Source organism: Oncorhynchus clarkii, chromosome 27, assembly GCF_045791955.1.
Source record: "Oncorhynchus clarkii lewisi isolate Uvic-CL-2024 chromosome 27, UVic_Ocla_1.0, whole genome shotgun sequence".
NCBI classification, from domain to species: domain Eukaryota; kingdom Metazoa; phylum Chordata; class Actinopteri; order Salmoniformes; family Salmonidae; genus Oncorhynchus; species Oncorhynchus clarkii.
In genome coordinates, this window is record NC_092173.1 from 36,593,259 (window position 1) to 36,613,695 (window position 20,437).

Consider the following 20,437-nt stretch of genomic DNA (forward strand, 5'->3'; position numbering starts at 1 on the left):
CGCTGGTCACCATAACATCACCCAACTGTAGCACACGCTCCAGCAGGTATATCTCTCTGGTCACCCCCAAAACCAATTCTTCCTTTGGCCGCCTCTCCTTACAGTTCTCTGCTGCCAATGACTGGAACGAACAAAAATCTCTGAAACTGGAAACACTTATCTCCCTCACTAGCTTTAAGCACCAGCTGTCAGAGCAGCTCACAGATTACTGCACCTGTACATAGCCCACCTATAACGTACTACCTTTTCCTCCCTTATCTCACCTCATTTGCTCACATTGTATATAGACTTTTATTTCTAACGTATGTTTGTTTAACTCCGTGTGTAACTCTGTGTTGTCGTGTGTCAAACTGCTTTGCTTTATCCTGGTCAGGTCACTATTGTAAATGAGAACTTGTTCTCAACTAGCCTACCTGGTTAAATAAAGGTGTTCTCAACTTGCCTACCTGGTTAAATAAAGGTGTTCTCAACTAGCCTAACCGGTTAAATAAAGGTGTTCTCAACTTGCCTACCTGGTTAAATAAAGGTGTTCTCAACTTGCCTACCTGGTTAAATAAAGGTGTTCTCAACTTGCCTACCTGGTTAAATAAAGGTTAAATAAAAAATAAATAAGCCCATGGGATATGTAGGTAATACACGCCACCTAGTGGCTCATATAGAAAACAACTAGCAGTGTGCATGGACATACAGGATACATTACATAATACTATGGCAACCAAAAGCAGTGTTATGGCTGACTACTTCATGCATTTTAGTATACAGTCACAAGCAGACACACTAGCAAACACACTGACTTGTTGCCATGCTGGCAGAGCAGAAGTCAATGAGGGTTCTGGATCGGTTCTAGCTACCCAGAACCCATGTATCTAGGTGTAACACAACTGTGGACTATGGTTGTTTTACATACTCCTTGGTTCCTTTGTCTCAAAGCGAGTTAACCCTTGATTAAACATGGGATCTAAATAATCTAGGGGTTTTCACTTCCTCACACCTTGGTTCCCTGTCTCTGAGAGTGGTGATCTTGGTGATCAGTATTCTGGTGCTCCTGCGGAACCGTGGCTGTGTGAAGTAGAACAGTATAGGATCTAGAACACTGTTCATGCTGGCGAACGGCCTGGTGCACTTGTAGATCACTGAGAACAGGTTCCGTGTCGCACACGGAGCACCTGGTAAGGTTCGTACCAACAGGTACATGGTTTTAGTAAGGTGGAATGGCAGGAAGCTCACAGCGAACACCGTCACCACGATGACTATCATCTTCACCGCCTTGTCCCGTTTCTCCATTGAGGCTGCCATGGTAGCGCCCTGATAGGATGGCGGGCGGCAGAGGAGGCGACCCATGCGACAGTAGCATGCCACCACGCCCATAAAAGGCAACAGGAAGCCCAGGCAGGTCAGAGCCATCCCATAGGGGTAGTAGTCAGCCGAATGCTCCGGTCGACTCAGGTCGTAACAGACGGTGCGGTTGCGTTGTGTTCCTGTGGAGGCATAGTGGAACGTGGGGGCACAGAGGAGGGCGACCACCAGCCACACACCCCCACAGACCACCCGTGCCAGCCTGCGACCCCCCTGCTTGTGCCAGCCGGCCATAGGGTGGCAGATGCCCACGTAGCGCTGGAGGCTGATACAGGTCAGGAACAGGATACTGCCATGCAGGTTACTGTGGGAACAATAAATAACATTAATGATGTTTTCTCTCTACAATCCACTCAAATATCTGTCCACAGAAAGGTAACATTCAGTATATGACTGATTATTCCCTGTAGGACTGTAAGTATATGAGTTTGAGTATTTTAAGTCATCTATAGAACTATGATATGGATATGTTGGTTAATGAGTAGCTATGCTACCTGTAGAACTGAAAGCGGACCAGTTTGCAGGCCAGCTCTCCAAAGGGCCAGTAGTCATGACTGGCGTAGTTGTAGATGAGCAGAGGTAGTGACATCACATACAGGAAGTCAGCCGTGGCCAGATTGAGCATGTAGACGTTGCTCCGGGTCAGGTTGGGTCGTGACCTCCAGATCTTCAAGATGACCGCCCCATTCAGAGGCAGACCAATCAGGAAGACCACACTGTAGACGGCAGGAAGTAGGAAGCGTTTAAAATCCTCCTTATAGGTGCAGACTGGCCATGTGACATTGTTATCGCCCATGGCGATGAGGTATTCCTCCAAATGGGGTTCTGTGTAATGTCCAGAGGAGGAACCTTCTGCTGTGAACATTCCAATGAGGAAAGGTTCCGTAGAGAACACTTCTAGAGAGGATATCGACATGGCAACAGCTTCACATTCTGAAACAGAAGAGAGGCCAGGATGAATCACATCAAAGTTGATAACCATGTAGTGCTGAGTGATTAATCGAAATGTTGTACTTTTTTGGTTATTAAACAACTAATTGACTGACATCGGTTCAATTACTTGAATTCCATGTATTTTTTAGTTTTTGTGTGAGACCAACGCTCTAGAGAGAAATCAAATAATTCAAGAGAGAAATCAAGTCAAGAACTATGTGGGACGCTGGGCTAAAGGGAGTTGTAGTTTTCATTCTTGTTCAGTGCAGAAATGTGGTAAATAACTACAATGACCATAATCCATTGCACCTGTTCTTTCTGGGTCGGACAGAGATGGATACATTTTTACACTTGCTACACACAGACCCAGGGGCATTATACACCCTGGAAATCTGAGAGGGCACAAAGTACGTGAGAATGGCTGGGGGTGGGTGGCTAGGCTCCCTGTCCGTAAGTAGGAGAATTTCGCATTTTCAAACACCTGAAACACCTCTTTCCTGCAATCTAGAGCCATAATCATTATGCTTAGCTAATTCTATGTAATACATTTTATTTAAGCATACCTCTTGAGCAGTCTGTATCCTCCTGACTGGTGGTTATTTTGTTAAAGAAACATAATATGTGAGAATGCTGTTCATTGACTACAGCTCAGGGTTTAACACCATAGTTACCTCAAAGCTCATCACTAAGCTAAGGACCCAGGGACTAAACACCTCCCTCTGCAACTGGATCCTGGACTTCCTGACGGGCCGCCTCCAGGTGGTGAGGGTAGGCAGCAACACATCTGCCACGCTGATCCTCAACACAGGTGTCCCTCAGGGGTGTGTGCTTATTCCCCTCCTGTATTCCCTGTTCACACACGACTGCGTGGCCAAACACGACTACAACACCATCATTAAGTTTGCCGACAACACAACGGTGTTAGGCCTGATCACCGACAATGATGAGACAGCCTATAGGAAGGAGGTCAGTGACCTGGCAGTGTGGTGCCAGACAACAACCTCTACCTCAACGTGAGCAAGACAAAGGAGCTGATTGTGGACTACAGGAAAAGGAGGGCTAAACACCCCCCCATTCACATTGAGGGGGTTGTAGTGGAGCGGGTTGAGAGCTTCAAGTTCCTTGGTGTCCACATCACCAACAAACTATCATGGTCCAACGCACCAAGACAGTCTTGAAGAGGGAACAACAATGCCTATTCCCCCTCAAGAGACTGAAAAGTTTTGGCATTGGTCCTCAGATCCTCAAAAATGTCTACAGCTGCACCATCGAGAGCATCCTGACCAGTTTCATCACCACCTAGTATGGCAACTGCTCGGCACTCGACCGCAAGGTGCTACAGAGGGTAGTGCGTACGGCCCAGTATAGCACTGGTGCCAAGCTTCCTGCCTTCCAAGACTTTGATACCAGGTGGTGTCAGAGGAAGGCCCTAAAAATTGTCATAGACTCCAGCCACCCACCCAGTCATAGACTGTTCTCTCTGCTACCGCACGGAAAGCAGTGCCAAGTCTAGGTCCAAAAGGCTTCTTAACAGCTTCTAGCCCCTTCTACCCCCTTCTAAGAGTGATGAACAGTTAATGAAATGTCGACCCGGACTATTTACATTGACCCCCTTTCTTATGCTGTTGTTACTCGCTGCTTATTATCTATGCAGAGTCACTTTACCCCTTTACCTACATGTACACATGACCTCAATTACCTCAACTAACCCGTACCCCCACACATTGACTCGGTACCCCCTGTATGTAGCCTCGTTATTGTTATTTTATTGTGTTATTTTTTTTTTCAATAATAAAAAAATGAGTATATATATTTAGGCTTTTCTTGCTATGCATTGTTGGTTAAGGGCTTGTAAGTAAGCATTTTTAATGTAAGATCTCGGCACGTGACAAATAAAAATTGATTTAATAATATGCTTCTCTGCATCTCTGCTAAAATCGGGGTAAGATTGAAAGGAATGTGAGTCTTAATCAGTACATTTAGTAAATGTTTGAATATTAGTAAATGTTTGAATATTTTTTTAACTGAACAGACCTCAAAAAACACTAATAGCTCAGCACTACAACCCCACTCAGCACTACAACCCCGCTCAGCACTACAACCCCGCTCAGCACTACAACCCCGCTCAGCACTACAACCCCGCTCAGCACTACAACCCCGCTCAGCACTACAACCCCGCTCAGCACTACAACCCCGCTCAGCACTACAACCCCACTCAGCACTACAACCCCACTCAGCACTACAACCCCACTCAGCACTACAACCCCGCAGCACTACAACCCCACTCAGCACTACAACCCCACTCAGCACTACAACCCCACTCAGCACTACAACCCCACTCAGCACTACAACCCCACTCAGCACTACAACCCCACTCAGCACTACAACCCCACTCAGCACTACAACCCCACTCAGCACTACAACCCCACTCAGCACTACAACCCCACTCAGCACTACAACCCCACTCAGCACTACAACCCCGCTCAGCACTACAACCCCGCTCAGCACTACAACCCCGCTCAGCACTACAACCCCACTCAGCACTACAACCCCACTCAGCACTACAACCCCACTCAGCACTACAACCCCACTCAGCACTACAACCCCACTCAGCACTACAACCCCGCAGCACTACAACCCCACTCAGCACTACAACCCCACTCAGCACTACAACCCCGCAGCACTACAACCCCACTCAGCACTACAACCCCACTCAGCACTACAACCCCACTCAGCACTACAACCCCACTCAGCACTACAACCCCACTCAGCACTACAACCCCACTCAGCACTACAACCCCACTCAGCACTACAACCCCACTCAGCACTACAACCCCACTCAGCACTACAACCCCACTCAGCACTACAACCCCACTCAGCACTATTTCAGACCCTCTTCTAACGACTGTCCTCTTCATCTCAGTCTACCAGTACTCTCCACCAGGTGAGGTAGGAGAATATGGTGTTTTCATAGTAACTATCTCTAAATTCTGTCTGTGTGCTACGGGACCATCCATGCGTACAAAATGCATGCATGTCTGTGAGTCGCTTTGGATAAAGAGTCTGCTAAATTGTATGTATATATTAGTGTACTGGTCCAATCCTGAGGACCAAACGCAGCCAAAAGTACAGTATTTTAGCAGTGGGAATGCCTGTTTCTCTGTCAGCCCCCTACTACCCACTCAGCGGTTGGACGTCTGTGGTTCAAGCTGTTGTATCATCATCATCAATCTCTTATCCTCTTCATCATCATCATCAGTTTCTTATCCTAGCTCCTTCATCATCAATCTCTTATCCTAGCCCCTTAATCATCAACATCAGTCTCTTATCCTAGCCCCTTCATCATCAACATCAGTCTCTTATCCTCTTCATCATCAACATCAGTCTCTTATCCTAGCCCCTTCATCATCAACATCAGTCTCTTATCCTAGTCCCTTCATCATCAACATCAGTCTCTTATCCTCTTCATCATCAACATCAGTCTCTTATCCTAGCCCCTTCATCAACAGTCTCTTATCCTAGCCCCTTCATCATCAACATCAATCTCTTATCCTAGCCCCTTCATCAACAATCTCTTATCCTATCCCCTTCATCATCAACATCAATCTCTTATCCTAGCCCCTTCATCAACAGTCTCTTATCCTAGCCCCTTCATCATCAACATCAGTCTCTTATCCTCTTCATCATCAACATCAGTTTCTTATCCTAGGCCCTTCATCAACAGTCTCTTATCCTAGCCCCTTCATCATCAACATCAGTCTCTTATCCTCTTCATCATCAACATCAGTCTCTTATCCTAGCCCCTTCATCAACAGTCTCTTATCCTAGCCCCTTCATCATCAACATCAATCTCTTATCCTAGCCCCTTCATCAACAATCTCTTATCCTAGCCTCTTCATCATCAACATCAGTCTCTTATCCTATCCCCTTCATCATCAACATCAGTATCTTATCCTCTTCATCATCATCATCACCAGTCTCTTATCCTAGCCCCTTCATCATCATCATCATCAATCTCTTATCCTAGCCCCTTCATCATCAATATCAATCTCTTATCCTAGCCCCTTCATCATCAACATCAGTCTCTTATCCTAGCCCCTTCATCATCAACATCAGTCTCTTATCCTCTTCATCATCAACATCAGTCTCTTATCCTAGCCCCTTCATCATCAACATCAGTCTCTTATCCTATCCCCTTCATCATCAACATCAGTCTCTTATCTTAGCCCCTTCATCATCAACATCAGTCTCTTATCCTAGCCCCTTCATAATCAACATCAGTCTCTTATCCTAGCCCCTTCATCATCAACATCAATCTCTTATCCTAGCCCCTTCATCAACAGTCTCTTATCCTAGCCTCTTCATCATCAACATCAATCTCTTATCCTAGCCCCTTCATCAACAGTCTCTTATCCTAGCCTCTTCATCATCAACATCAGTCTCTTATCCTATCCCCTTCATCATCAACATCAGTCTCTTATCCTAGCCCCTTCATCATCAACATCAGTCTCTTATCCTAGCCCCTTCATCATCAACATCAATATCTTATCCTAGCCCCTTCATCAACAGTCTCTTATCCTAGCCCCTTCATCATCAACATCAGTCTCTTATCCTCTTCATCATCAACATCAGTTTCTTATCCTAGGCCCTTCATCATCAATCTCTTATCCTAGCCCCTTCATCATCATCAGTCTCTTATCCTATCCCCTTCATCATCAACATCAGTCTCTTATCCTAGCCCCTTCATCATCAACATCAGTCTATTATCTTAGCCCCTTCATCATCAACATCAGTCTCTTATCCTAGCCCCTTCATCATCAACATCAGTCTCTTATCCTAGCCCCTTCATCATCAACATCAGTCTCTTATCCTAGCCCCTTCATCATCAACATCAATATCTTATCCTAGCCCCTTCATCAACAGTCTCTTATCCTAGCCCCTTCATCATCAACATCAGTCTCTTATCCTCTTCATCATCAACATCAGTTTCTTATCCTAGGCCCTTCATCATCAATCTCTTATCCTAGCCCCTTCATCATCATCAGTCTCTTATCCTAGCCCCTTCATCATCAACATCAGTCTCTTATCCTCTTCATCATCATCACCAGTCTCTTATCCTAGCCCCTTCATCATCATCAGTCTCTTATCCTATCCCCTTCATCATCAACATCAGTCTCTTATCCTCTTCATCATCAACATCAGTCTCTTATCCTAGCCCCTTCATCAATCTCTTATCCTAGCCCCTTCATCATCAATCTCTTATCCTAGCCCCTTAATCATCAATCTCTTATCCTAGCCCCTTCATAATCATCAATCTCTTATCCTAGCCCCTTCATAATCATCAATCTCTTATCCTAGCCCCTTCATCAATCTCTTATCCTATCCCCTTCATCATCAACATCAGTTTCTTATCCTAGCTCCTTCATCATCACTCTTATCCTAGCCCCTTCATAATCATCAATCTCTTATCTTAGCCCCTTCATCAATCTCTTATCCTAGCCCCTTCATCAATCTCTTATCCTAGCCCCTTCATCAATCTCTTATCCTAGCCCCTTCATCATCAATCTCTTATCCTAGCCCCTTCATCATCACTCTTATCCTAGCCCCTTCATAATCATCAATCTTATCCTAACCCCTTCATCATCAATCTCTTATCCTAGCCCCTTCATCAATCTCTTATCCTAGCCCCTTCATCAATCTCTTATCCTAGCCCCTTCATCAATCTCTTATCTTAGCCCCTTCATCAATCTCTTATCCTAGCCCCTTAATCATCAATCTCTTATCTTAGCCCCTTCATCAATCTCTTATCCTAGCCCCTTCATCAATCTCTTATCCTAGCCCCTTCATCATCAACATCATGATCATAATTATCCGTCACGTCTCGCCGTCCAAACCACACGTCGGAGAGTATTAGATCGCTAGAGCTGACTTCCAAAGCTGACTTCCATCTCCAACACATACTAGCGCTCTATTGTCTGAACAGTGACGCATGGTTTCACAACACTTCATACCAGGAATGACTAAGTGAAGGGGAAGGAAAGGGAGTGTCAATATGCCATATCACTGTGTGTTTGTGTGTGTAAGATGGCTGAAGTACTCGTTTCCTGGCAGCTGATTAACCTCCACCCCCCCCCCTTTCTCTTCCTCCATCTCTCTCTCCCCCATCTCTCTCTTCCCCCATCTACCTTCTCCCCCCTCTCTTTCTCTCCTCACCATTCTCTCTCCCTCACACTCTGTGAATGTGTGTGTCATCACCAGCACCCTAAAGGGCTGCCATGGCCTTTAGGTGAAGTGTTTGCACAAAGCCTCTAATTTTAATGGAAACATCCCTAGTGTGAGCATTTGTAATAAAAAGCTCCATAATTTTCCAGCTAATGTGTGTGCGTTTCAGTGACTTCTCCGTCCAGCTCTCATGTACCCCACCAGACGTGCCACCAGCGGTCTTTTCACAGTCCCCAGGTCCAGAGCAAATTCAAGAAAACCTACAGCATTATACAGAGCCGTGCCTGGAGCTCGTTTCCATATGATATAGTGCAAGTGAACAGAAAACCTGGTTTCAAAAGACAAATAAAGCAACACCTCACGGCACAACGCCTTTCCCCCATGTGACCTACTTGTTGTGTGTATGAACTGACATGTGACCTACTGGTTGTGTGTCTGTACTGACATGTGACCTACTGGTTGTGTGTCTGTACTGACATGTGACCTACTTGTTGTGTGTATGGACTGACATGTACGTGGAGCTGATAGATGCACACACACTGTACATGTTAATGTAAAGTATTTTGCCTGTAATGTATTTCTCGTTATGTGTCAGACCCCTGTAAGACAAGCTGTCGCCAAGCTAATGGGGATCCTAATCAATCAAGGTTAAGCCTTAGCACCACATTTTTAAGGTAAGGGCAAAGTTCAGGTGTTAACCTCAAATTCTTAAGGTTAGTCATTAACTCTGAAAGGGTAAAGTAAGGAGCAATGTTTGGGACAAGCTTACATTTAATTATTTTTTTTTAAAAACACTTTCTATTGCTGGATTCAAAGTTGCAACCTTTGGAATCCAAGGCTTACGCCCTAGCAAAACCCAAACCTACTTGAAGGTAACAGCACACATTGTTGCCCCTAGTGGCCGGTTTTCACATCATCTACCGACATCCTCAGACATGGATGGACATCGAATACTGACTTGTACCCCAGTTGACCTGGCTGGAATTCTCAGCAATCAGAGACAGGTGCAAACTCACATACAGTAGTAGCTGACACACACACACACACAGCTGGGCAATGAGGGAGAGTTCTTCACATCACATGTGTGTGTGTGTGTGTGTGCATGCCAAGATTACATGCTATCGCACAGGCAGTGTAACACACCTATTTATAAACCACATGATCACATGACCTGAACCAGACACATCAGATAGAGCAGGCTAATGATATCATGTTGAACTTTCTCATGCACAGTGATTATACACACACACATCCCTTCCTTCCAGTCAAGTTTCATTACCTCCCCTCAACCACGGTCATTAGATTGTAGGAGAGAAAGCAGAGCCTGTTGAATTGAATGACACACACACGCACACACGCACACATGCACACACGCACACACGCACGCACACACGCACGCACGCACACACGCACACACGCACACACTTGACATTTAAAGCCAAGGCCATATCTCAATTCAATTAATTGAAATCATCAAATCACTCTGGAGACAGACATTGCAGCATTAGAAACAGACCCCATCAATCAATCTCAAGACAGTCAAGGTATAACTCTAAAATATACATGTGACATATGGGAAAAGTGGAAGATGCCAGGGTTTATTTTTAACCCAAATCTGACCCTCACCTAACCCAGCGGGGACACCATCGCTTCAAGATAACATGTCGCTTCCAGACTTCTGTATGCTACAGTGGGTCAATATCACAACAACAAACATTATACACCATTACAGATCAGTCTTCAGAGCTGGCTTCTCCCCCTAGGGTGACACAGTTAGGGAACAGTTAGGAGAACGTGGAGTAACTGGAAAGAGGCTAAATGCAGATTTGATGCAGACGGAGGCAGTACTTTGCCTGAGTGTCCTGGGACACAGGTCTGCTCTGCTAAGTGCAACATCAAGCTATAATGACTATCTGATGTTATGACGAGTAGACCAGCTTATTCAGCATGTAGCTCAATATCAATTCTTCAAACAACTTATTTTTGTCTCCGAAACCTTCAGTCTTACAGCTACGGATTTTCAGTTACACCCAAAAGAAGATCCTACAGTGGCATTTTGGCACTTAAAAAAGACCCACTCTAGTGCTTTGTTAAAGGGTTTGTATAGATACCTCTGTCACCGAGAAAGAAGTTGTAATGGTTTTGCAAGGCGAGGAGGAAGAAAATGTGCAGTTGTTGACATGGCTGTCGGTAAACTACAGAGAAAAGCAGGACAGTTCACAGCTGTTGAAATGGCTGTCGGTAAACTACAGAGACAAGCAGGACAGTTCACAGCTGTTGAAATGGCTGTCGGTAAACTACAGAGAAAAGCAGGACAGTTCACAGCTGTTGAAATGGCTGTCGGTAAACTACAGAGACAAGCAGGACAGTTCACAGCTGTTGACATGGCTGTCGGTAAACTACAGAGACAAGCAGGACAGTTCACAGCTGTTGAAATGGCTGTCGGTAAACTACAGAGACAAGCAGGACAGTTCACAGCTGTTGACATGGCTGTCGGTAAACTACAGAGACAAGCAGGACAGTTCACAGCTGTTGACATGGCTGTCGGTAAACTACAGAGACAAGCAGGACAGTTCACAGCTGTTGAAATGGCTGTCGGTAAACTACAGAGACAAGCAGGACAGTTCACAGCTGTTGACATGGCTGTCGGTAAACTACAGAGACAAGCAGGACAGTTCACAGCTGTTGACATGGCTGTCGGTAAACTACAGAGACAAGCAGGACAGTTCACAGCTGTTGACATGGCTGTCGGTAAACTACAGAGACAAGCAGGACAGTTCACAGCTGTTGACATGGCTGTCGGTAAACTACAGAGACAAGCAGGACAGTTCACAGCTGTTGACATGGCTGTCGGTAAACTACAGAGACAAGCAGGACAGTTCACAGCTGTTGACATGGCTGTCGGTAAACTACAGAGACAAGCAGGACAGTTCACAGCTGTTGAAATGGCTGTCGGTAAACTACAGAGACAAGCAGGACAGTTCACAGCTGTTGAAAGTGCTGTCGGTAAACTACAGAGACAAGCAGGACAGTTCACAGCTGTTGACATGGCTGTCGGTAAACTACAGAGACAAGCAGGACAGTTCACAGCTGTTGAAAGGGCTGTCGGTAAACTACAGAGACAAGCAGGACAGTTCACAGCTGTTGAAAGGGCTGTCGGTAAACTACAGAGACAAGCAGGACAGTTCACAGCTGTTGACATGGCTGTCGGTAAACTACAGAGACAAGCAGGACAGTTCACAGCTGTTGAAAGGGCTGTCGGTAAACTACAGAGACAAGCAGGACAGTTCACAGCTGTTGACATGGCTGTCGGTAAACTACAGAGACATGAAGGACAGTTCACAGCTGTTGAAAGGGCTGTCGGTAAACTACAGAGACAAGCAGGACAGTTCACAGTTGTTGAAATGGCTGTCGGTAAACTACAGAGACAAGCAGGACAGTTCACAGCTGTTGAAAGGGCTGTCGGTAAACTACAGAGACATGCAGGACAGTTCACAGCTGTTGAAATGGCTGTCGGTAAACTACAGAGACATGCAGGACAGTTCACCCTGGACACTAAGAGGCCATGTTAATTAATTGTATTTATATTCATCACCAGGTCTCAAAGCATTTAATCTGTAGGTGACAAACTCTCCAGATCCACCATCTGTAGGTGACGAACTCTCCAGATCCACCATCTGTAGCAATGGCACCAACCTGTATAGTCTGTCCATCCCTGACTTAACTTTAACCCTATCAGACCAGGAGAGGAGACAGTTAACATAGAATACACACTGCTTCTCAATCTCCCTCCATCCTCTATGTCAACTATATCTGTGCCAGTGGACCCAGAGAAAGCACCCACAGGACCCTGACTAATGTCTGGTGTGGTCCGACCCAACAGGACCTTTACTAGAAACATTGCTGTGGTCCGACCCAAAAGGACCTTTACTGCTGTGGTCACTATACACATGTTGTGCTTTCCATCACAAAAGATACACACACAGGTACACGCTAACACACACAGGTACACGCGAACACACACAAGTACACGCTAACACACACAGGTACACGCTAACACACACAAGTACACGCTAACACACACAGGTACACGCTAACACACACAGGTATACGCTAACACACACAGGTACACGCTAACACACACAGGTACACGCTAACACACACAGGTACACGCTAACACACACAGGTACACGCTAACACACACAGGTATACGCTAACACACACAGGTACACGCTAACACACACAGGTACACGCTAACACACACAGGTACACGCTAACACACACAGGTATACGCTAACACACACAGGTACACGCTAACACACACAGGTACACGCTAACACACACAGGTACACGCTAACACACACAGGTACACGCTAACACACACAGGTACACGCTAACACACATAGGTACACGCTAACACACACAGGTACACACTAACACACACAGGTACACGCTAACACACACAGGTACACGCTAACACACACAGGTACACTATTTTGCTGCAGTGAGGTGTGAAGTGATGTTATAGAGAACACTGTAATAACAACAGCAGCAACTGTATATCATTCATCAGCCATGTGTTTTATTCATAATTAAGTGTTTCTCCTAGGATTTATTTCAGCAGCGGTGGCAGAGTTAGCAGGGATCCACGACAAATGTCACTTCTAAATGCATATAGGGGAAAAGGGAAACACTGAGTTGCCTAAACATGTCTCAGACAGAAGTTAGAGCTAGGGTGCTGGGGAGGACAGGCTCCCGGTAATGGCTGGAGGGAATTAGTGGATTGGTATCAAATACATGTGTTTGATGCCATTGCATTCGCGCCATTCGAGCCGTCCTCCACTCAGCAGCCTCCACTGAGCTAGAGGTATGGAGAACTGTAAAACTGACTGTTAAAACTGTGTTTATCTTGAGTGGGTTCTATACTCCATATGCAGGACATAGTCCTTACGGTTCCTAATGAAATAGTATTGAATCTCAGAGAAAAGATCAGCTCTTGGGTTGGCTTCATCAATGTGCTGCTCTAAAGTGCACCACCAAAACAGTATTTACTGGTTATCAGAATTACAACAATAGGAGTACAAATTCCCCACCATTCATCATGATACACTGAAGGTTAGGAATGATAGGCTACTTCATGTTGTTGACAGGTTTAGACAGGTTAAAATAGCTGTGGTTTAAAGGAGGAATCAAACAGAAACATCGGACACAGGTATGACAGTTGACCTAAGCTGACAAGGCAGCTATAAATTATATTCTTCAAGAATCAATGGGTATATATCTTTAATTTAAAAGTAAAAAAATAATAATAATCTACTACCTACCCATCGTAGAATTCCCCTTTAAGGTATTTAACTAATACTATGCACCCTGCGCATTTAATTCGGAGGGCCATTGCCAAAATGATTATATATTCCATGGAAACATGTTCCAGACTACTATGGTATAATGACTATACACTGTGCCAATGAGGTTGTTTCGAGTCGTCTGCATATAAAGTACAATTATAACACTGTTTTTTTTTACCTCTGTGGCTGCGACAAAATACTGACTTTCTCTGCTCCTGTAAACAAGTGGGAGATCCAAACCTGCCTCGTGTTTTACCAGGCAGTCGCCTAGTAAGTAGCCCAAACAAATGAGTACTTTAGTGAGAAAAATCAGTAAACCAATCAATGGAGATCCTTCATAAAGTCCAACTGATTTGGATATGTTTTTTGGAGCACCAGAGCGCATGATATCAAAGATATTGGGCGGATTCGATTATGCTGAGCCGCGGGGCAGCGGTTTATGGCCGGTGACGTGAACTGGCAAAAGGGAGGAGCGCCCACCTCAAATCGAACAGCCTAATCTGCGCTGCTTGGTCATGTTGTCAACAGGGCAGCATGGTGCATTTTCCAGAAATATATAACATTTATTTTCCATAAAATATATGTTTTAATTTTCAAACGAGTTTTTATTGGAAAGGCAGATAAAGCGTTGTTTTTTTTCATATATATTTTTTTTAAATCAAAAGCAATCATTACTCCACGTGCTAATTAGGTTGACTGGTGAGCTTAATGTGGTCATTACAAAGTGGTTTCAGACTCCTGCAATAAGAGCTTTGACGCTAATATGTGTATAAACTCTATAGTTGTGTTCTGTTAGTGTCACTGGGTAGAGACTGATACCCCATTCCATGGGTGCACACTAGAGGAGCGCAGGTCAGCTGTTTGTTCACCAGCATCTGCCCGCAATTGCTAATCGATTGTGATAAAGTGAAAATCTGAGGCCGGCACCCAGCCCTAACCTGCATATTAACATGTGCTATAGGCTACAGTCAAAGACTGCAGGAATTAGTTATGTTTCTGCTTATCATTTCTGACATTTTGGTAGGCTACTTGTTAGTCAATTTATCTATAATTAGATACCTGCAGCTTCTCTTCTGTCATTATATGTTGACGTAGCAGACTAAATAAACCCTTGCTCAACAAAATAATGTAATAGATCGATGGAATGAATGCTTCAATCTAGTTGACATCAAATTGTATTTCAAGGCCTACCTTCAAACTCAGTGCCTCTTTGCTTGACATCATTGGAAAATCAAAAGAAATCAGACAAGACCTCAGAAAAAAAAATGTAGAACTCCACAAGTCTGGTTCATCCTTGGGAGCAATTTCCAGACGCCTGAAGGTACCACGTTCATCTGTACAAACGATAGTACACAAGCATAAATACCGTCATACCGCTCAGGAAGGAGACGCTTTCTGTCTCCTAGAGATTAATGTACTTTGGTGCAAAAAGTGCAAATCAATCCCAGAACAACAGCAAAGGACCTTGTGAAGATGCTGGTGGAAACCGGTACAAAAGTATCTATATCCACCGTCAAACGAGTCCTATATCGACATAACCTGAAAGGCTGCTCAGCAAGGAAGAAGCCACTGCTCCAAAACCGCCATAAAAAAGCCAGACTACGGTTTGCGACTGCACATGGGGACAAAGATCGTATTTTTTGAGAAATTTCCTGTGGTCTGATGAAGCAAAAATAGAACGGTTTGGCCATAATGACCATCGTTATGTTTGGAAGAAAAAGGGGGATGCTTGCAAGCCGAAGAACACCATCCCAACCGTGAAGCATGGGGGTGACAGCATCATGTTGTGGGAGTGCTTTGCTGCAGGAGAGACTGGTGCACTTCACAAAATAGATGGCATCATGAGAAAGGAAAATGATGTGGATATATTGAAGCAACATCTCAAGACATCAGTCAGGAAGGTAAAGCTTGGTCACAAATTTGTCTTCCAAATGGACAATGACCCCAAGCATACTTCCAAGGTTGTGGCAAAATGGCTTAAGGACAACAAAGTCAAGGTATTGGAGTGGCCATCACAAAGCCCTGCCCTCTAGCCTATAGAAAATTTGTGGGCAGAACTGAAAAAGCGTGTGCGAGCAAGGAGGCCCACAAACCTGACTCAGCTACACCAGCTCTGTCAGGAGGAATGGGCCAAGATTCACCCAATTTATTGTGGGAAGCTGGTGGAAGGCTACCTGAAAAGTTTGACTCAAGTTAAACAATTTAAAGGCAATGCTACCAAATGCTAATTGAGTGTATGTAAACTTCTGACCCACTGGAAATGTGATGAAAGAAATAAAAGCTCAAATAAATCATTCTGTTTACATGCCATTTCACATTCTTAAAATAAAGTGGTGATTCTAACTGACCTAAGACATGCTATTTTTACTAGGATTATATGTCAGGAATTGTGAAAAACTGAGTTTACATGTATTTGGCTAAGGTGTATGTAAACTTCCGACTTCAGCTGTATGTACGCACAGTCACTGTGGGGATGATGAAGCCAGTGACTGATGTGCCTTACTCCTCAATGCCATGGAAGAATCCCGGAACATATTCCAGTCTGTGCTAGCAAAACAGTCCTGTAGTTTAGCATCTGCTTCATCTGACTCACTTTTTTATTGACCTGGTGCTTCCTGCTTCAAAGTGTTTTCTGTCATCTTCTTTCACGACGTTTAGGGACTGGGGAGAAAATGCAATTACTGTTTATTGTCGAATAATTCATTATTGTATTTTTTTTGTAAGTGATATAAAAACATTCCGACCTTGTTAAGCTAAATCTAGTCCAAATATGAATTTATTCCACTATTTGTATCTGTTAGGATCAATTTCAATGCATAACTTTTATTTTAAAGGCCAACAGCAAATTCCACTTATTGTGTCTAATCATTATTGTGGCTAGCTTCACACAGTTGTCCTCTGCTTGTATCAAATTCTCCCGGTGAACGGGTATGTTTTACATACACGCGCCATTGTTCTCGCCGAATTAGAGACAAGAGGGTTCGCGCGTAAAGAGGGGGAGGGCCGCTTTTTGGGCCTCACCTGTGACACAGTAAAATATCATACATGTATTTTACAACATTAATGCTGTAGATTGCACTGCAGCCTTTCTGCTGCCAGTACAATGCAGTACATTTACAGTACAGGATATGCTGGTCTACGATGATGGATATTCTTCATCCTGTTCTCTCCAGAGGGGAAAAAACCCATCTAAATAATGAAACAAGCCCCAGGCTCTGTCTCAACTAGTTTTGCCTGTTTATTGAATCAGTCAATTCTGCAGCCTGCCTGCTGTTCAGGATCTGGTGGTCTTGAAAACAATATGTCCTCAACTGAAATCTAGCTTAACCTATGTCCTCAATTAACACCATTCTGCGTCAAATTACGTCATGTTTGAACAAAATGAACTTTTCATATCTGATAAGTTAATGAAGGAATAATAAATAAATAAACAAACAAATGAATACATAAATATATACAGCATATTTTGTATTTAATGTAATATATACAGCATATTTTGTATTTAATGTTTTGCACCAAAAATGGGGTGGCAGGGTAGCCTAGTGGTTAGAGTGTTGGACTAGTACCCAAAAGGTTGCAAGTTCAAATCCCTGAGCTGACAAGGTACAAATCTGTCATTCTGCCCCTGAACAGGCAGTTAACCCACTGTTCCTTGGCCGTCATTGAAAATAAGAATTTGTTCTTAATTAACTGACTTGCCAAGTAAAAAATAAAAACAATGGCATCATGTGAAGTCTGGCATGCCATGAGTTATGGAGAAACACCTTGATGGTTAAAAATCAACTCTCTGAGATGGATTTATTTTATGCAAGAGCTGCCTTGCATCAAGTGTGTGTGTGTGTGCTTGAGCAATAATTAGTCAGAATGAAAACAAGAAGTTCCAAGGACCTGCTGCCTGCTTTGTGTTACAGTGTAGGAATTGAGTATCTTAAATAATCCTACAAGACCCCCCTCGCACACCCCCCCCCCACCCCCCACAAATAAATAAATCATAAGAATAAAAATAAAACTTGTCCTTCAAGTAGAAAAATGTCCTTACTATGACTATCTTAAGGATCAGATCTTTTTTTTCAATTTTTGCCTAAAATTACACCCAAATCTAACTGCCTGTAGCTCAGGACGTGAAGCTAGGATGTGCATATTCTTGATACTATTAGAAAGGAAACACTTTGAAGTTTGTGGAAGTTGTAAATGAATGTAGGAGAATATAACACATTAGATCAGGTAAAAGATAATACAAAGAAAAAAAACATGAGTTTTCTATGATTTTCTTTGTTCCATCATCTTTGAAATGCAAGAGAAAGGCCAATATATCGCTAAGGAGTCTAGGCGCAATTTAGATTTTGGCCACTAGATGGCAGAAGTGTATGTGCAAAGTTTTAGACTGATCCAATGAACCATTCCATTACTGTTCAAAATTTGTATCAAGTCTGCCCAAATGTGCCAAATTGGTCAGTTGATACATTTTCAAGTACATAACTAGAGAGAACATACAACAATTATATGGTAATAAAAAAAATAAAGTTTACACACTCCCAGGACTGTCATCAATTATGAATAATTAGCTTCCCTACAGAAAAGACACTAACCTTCACACATGTAGATGAGGGGGGTTCAAAATGAGAGTTCAGACTGTAGAACCCAGTTCCTACATTTGAATAAAAAAATTGAATGTACTAAAATGAATGTACTAACTGTATGTCACTTTGGATAAGAGCGTCTGCCAAGTGGCTAAAATGTAAATGTAAAAAGTTACATTACAGAGACCATAACCTTTAACACATTACCTGACCAAGACTTAACTAGCCCTTATCCATGACATTACAACAGCTCATTGTCATGACAATTTATCATGGTGGAATGGGTGTTGTTGTGAAGTGCCATGGGATCCTTCAGAACCGGTATTACATAATGTATACCTGGTTAGTACTGTACATGCAGGTATTACCGTAACCATTTCTCTCGAACAGGGTGTGAGTGCTGGGATTTAGACCAGTTTTTCCACAGTAGCCATGTTCCAACTGACTTCTATCACCCTCAGGCCTGGAGCTTCTATCACCCTCAGGCCTGGAGCTTCATAACTACTGCATGTCAGCTATTTACCAGTGTGTGATCATTAATGAGACAGCTAGTCAAACAGGTATATGAGACAGCTAGTCAAACAGGTATGTGTAGGGGTGTGTGTAGTGGTATGTGTAGTGGTATGTGTAGTGGTGTGTGTAGTGGTATGTGTAGTGGTGTGTGTAGTGGTATGTGTAGTGGTGTGTGTAGCGATGTGTTTTGTCAGGGATGCAGGGGAACACTGACTCTGAATGGTGTTATGATGACAGGGTGAAAGTACCTGGCAGGTATGTATCTATGCTATCACACACAATGTGACATCCTTCTGTTTTTTTAAACCTTTAACTACCCATGTACGTTATTGAGGACTAGCGACAGAAAGAACATTAGCATAAAATAACAACACTACAGGTTCATGGAGGATCCCACCCCCACCAGTGCAGTGAGTGATAACTATTTACACGAGGGTTGCCAGCTGTACTGCCCCAGACATTAGGGGAGGATGGAGACAGAGCAATCTTTATTACCATAGATATAGTTTGTGGTCATCACCATTAGACATGAATAATAACCTACAGAATCTCTATGGTCATTAGGATCTACCAGCTAGGTCTGGATCTGATGGTCATTATGATCTACTAGCTAGGTCTGGAAACTCAATGGTGATTATTATCTACTAGCTAGGTCTGAAAACTATGGTCCTTAGGATCTACTAGCTAGGTCTGGAAACTCTATAGTGATTATTATCTACTAGCTAGGTCTGGAAACTCTATAGTGATTATTATCTACTAGCTAGGTCTGGATACTATGGTCCTTATTATCTACTAGCTAGGTCTGGATACTATGGTCCTTATGATCTACTAGCTAGGTCTGGATACTATGGTCCTTATTATCTACTAGCTAGGTCTGGATACTATGGTCCTTATGATCTACTAGCTAGGTCTGGATACTATGGTCCTTATGATCTACTAGCTAGGTCTGGATACTATGGTCCTTATTATCTACTAGCTAGGTCTGGATACTATGGTCCTTATTATCTACTAGCTAGGTCTGGATACTATGGTCATTATGATCTACTAGCTATCTACTTCACTCCTCCATTAGTCTGGGCTCTCAGCTTCACTCCTCCATTAGTCTGGGCTCTCAGCTTCACTCCTCCATTAGTCTGGGCTCTCAGCTTCACTCCTCCATCAGTCTGGGCTCTCAGCTTCACTCCTCCATTAGTCTGGGCTCCCAGCTTCACTCCTCCATCAGTCTGGGCTCTCAGCTTCACTCCTCCATTAGTCTGGGCTCTCAGCTTCACTCCTCCATCAGTCTGGACTCTCAGCTTCACTCCTCCATCAGTCTGGGCTCTCAGCTTCACTCCTCCATCAGTCTGGGCTCTCAGCTTCACTCCTCCATTAGTCTGGGCTCTCAGCTTCACTCCTCCATTAGTCTGGGCTCTCAGCTTCACTCCTCCATTAGTCTGGGCTCTCAGCTTCACTCCTCCATTAGTCTGGGCTCTCAGCTTCACTCCT

General features: G+C 43.8%; 1 protein-coding gene across 1 annotated transcript; it reads right to left on the reverse strand.

The window, feature by feature from the left end:
- Positions 1 to 578: 578 nt before the first annotated feature.
- On the reverse strand, positions 579 to 14,275 carry LOC139385903 (P2Y purinoceptor 3-like). Its single transcript, XM_071131196.1, has 3 exons — positions 14,038 to 14,275; positions 1,851 to 2,289; positions 579 to 1,660 (listed from the first exon to the last, which is right to left on the reverse strand). The coding sequence occupies exons 2-3, from the start codon at positions 2,270 to 2,272 to the stop codon at positions 946 to 948; spliced, it is 1,137 nt and encodes a 378-aa protein (XP_070987297.1). The 5' UTR covers positions 2,273 to 2,289; positions 14,038 to 14,275; the 3' UTR covers positions 579 to 945.
- Between the last annotated feature and the right edge of the window lie 6,162 nt (positions 14,276 to 20,437).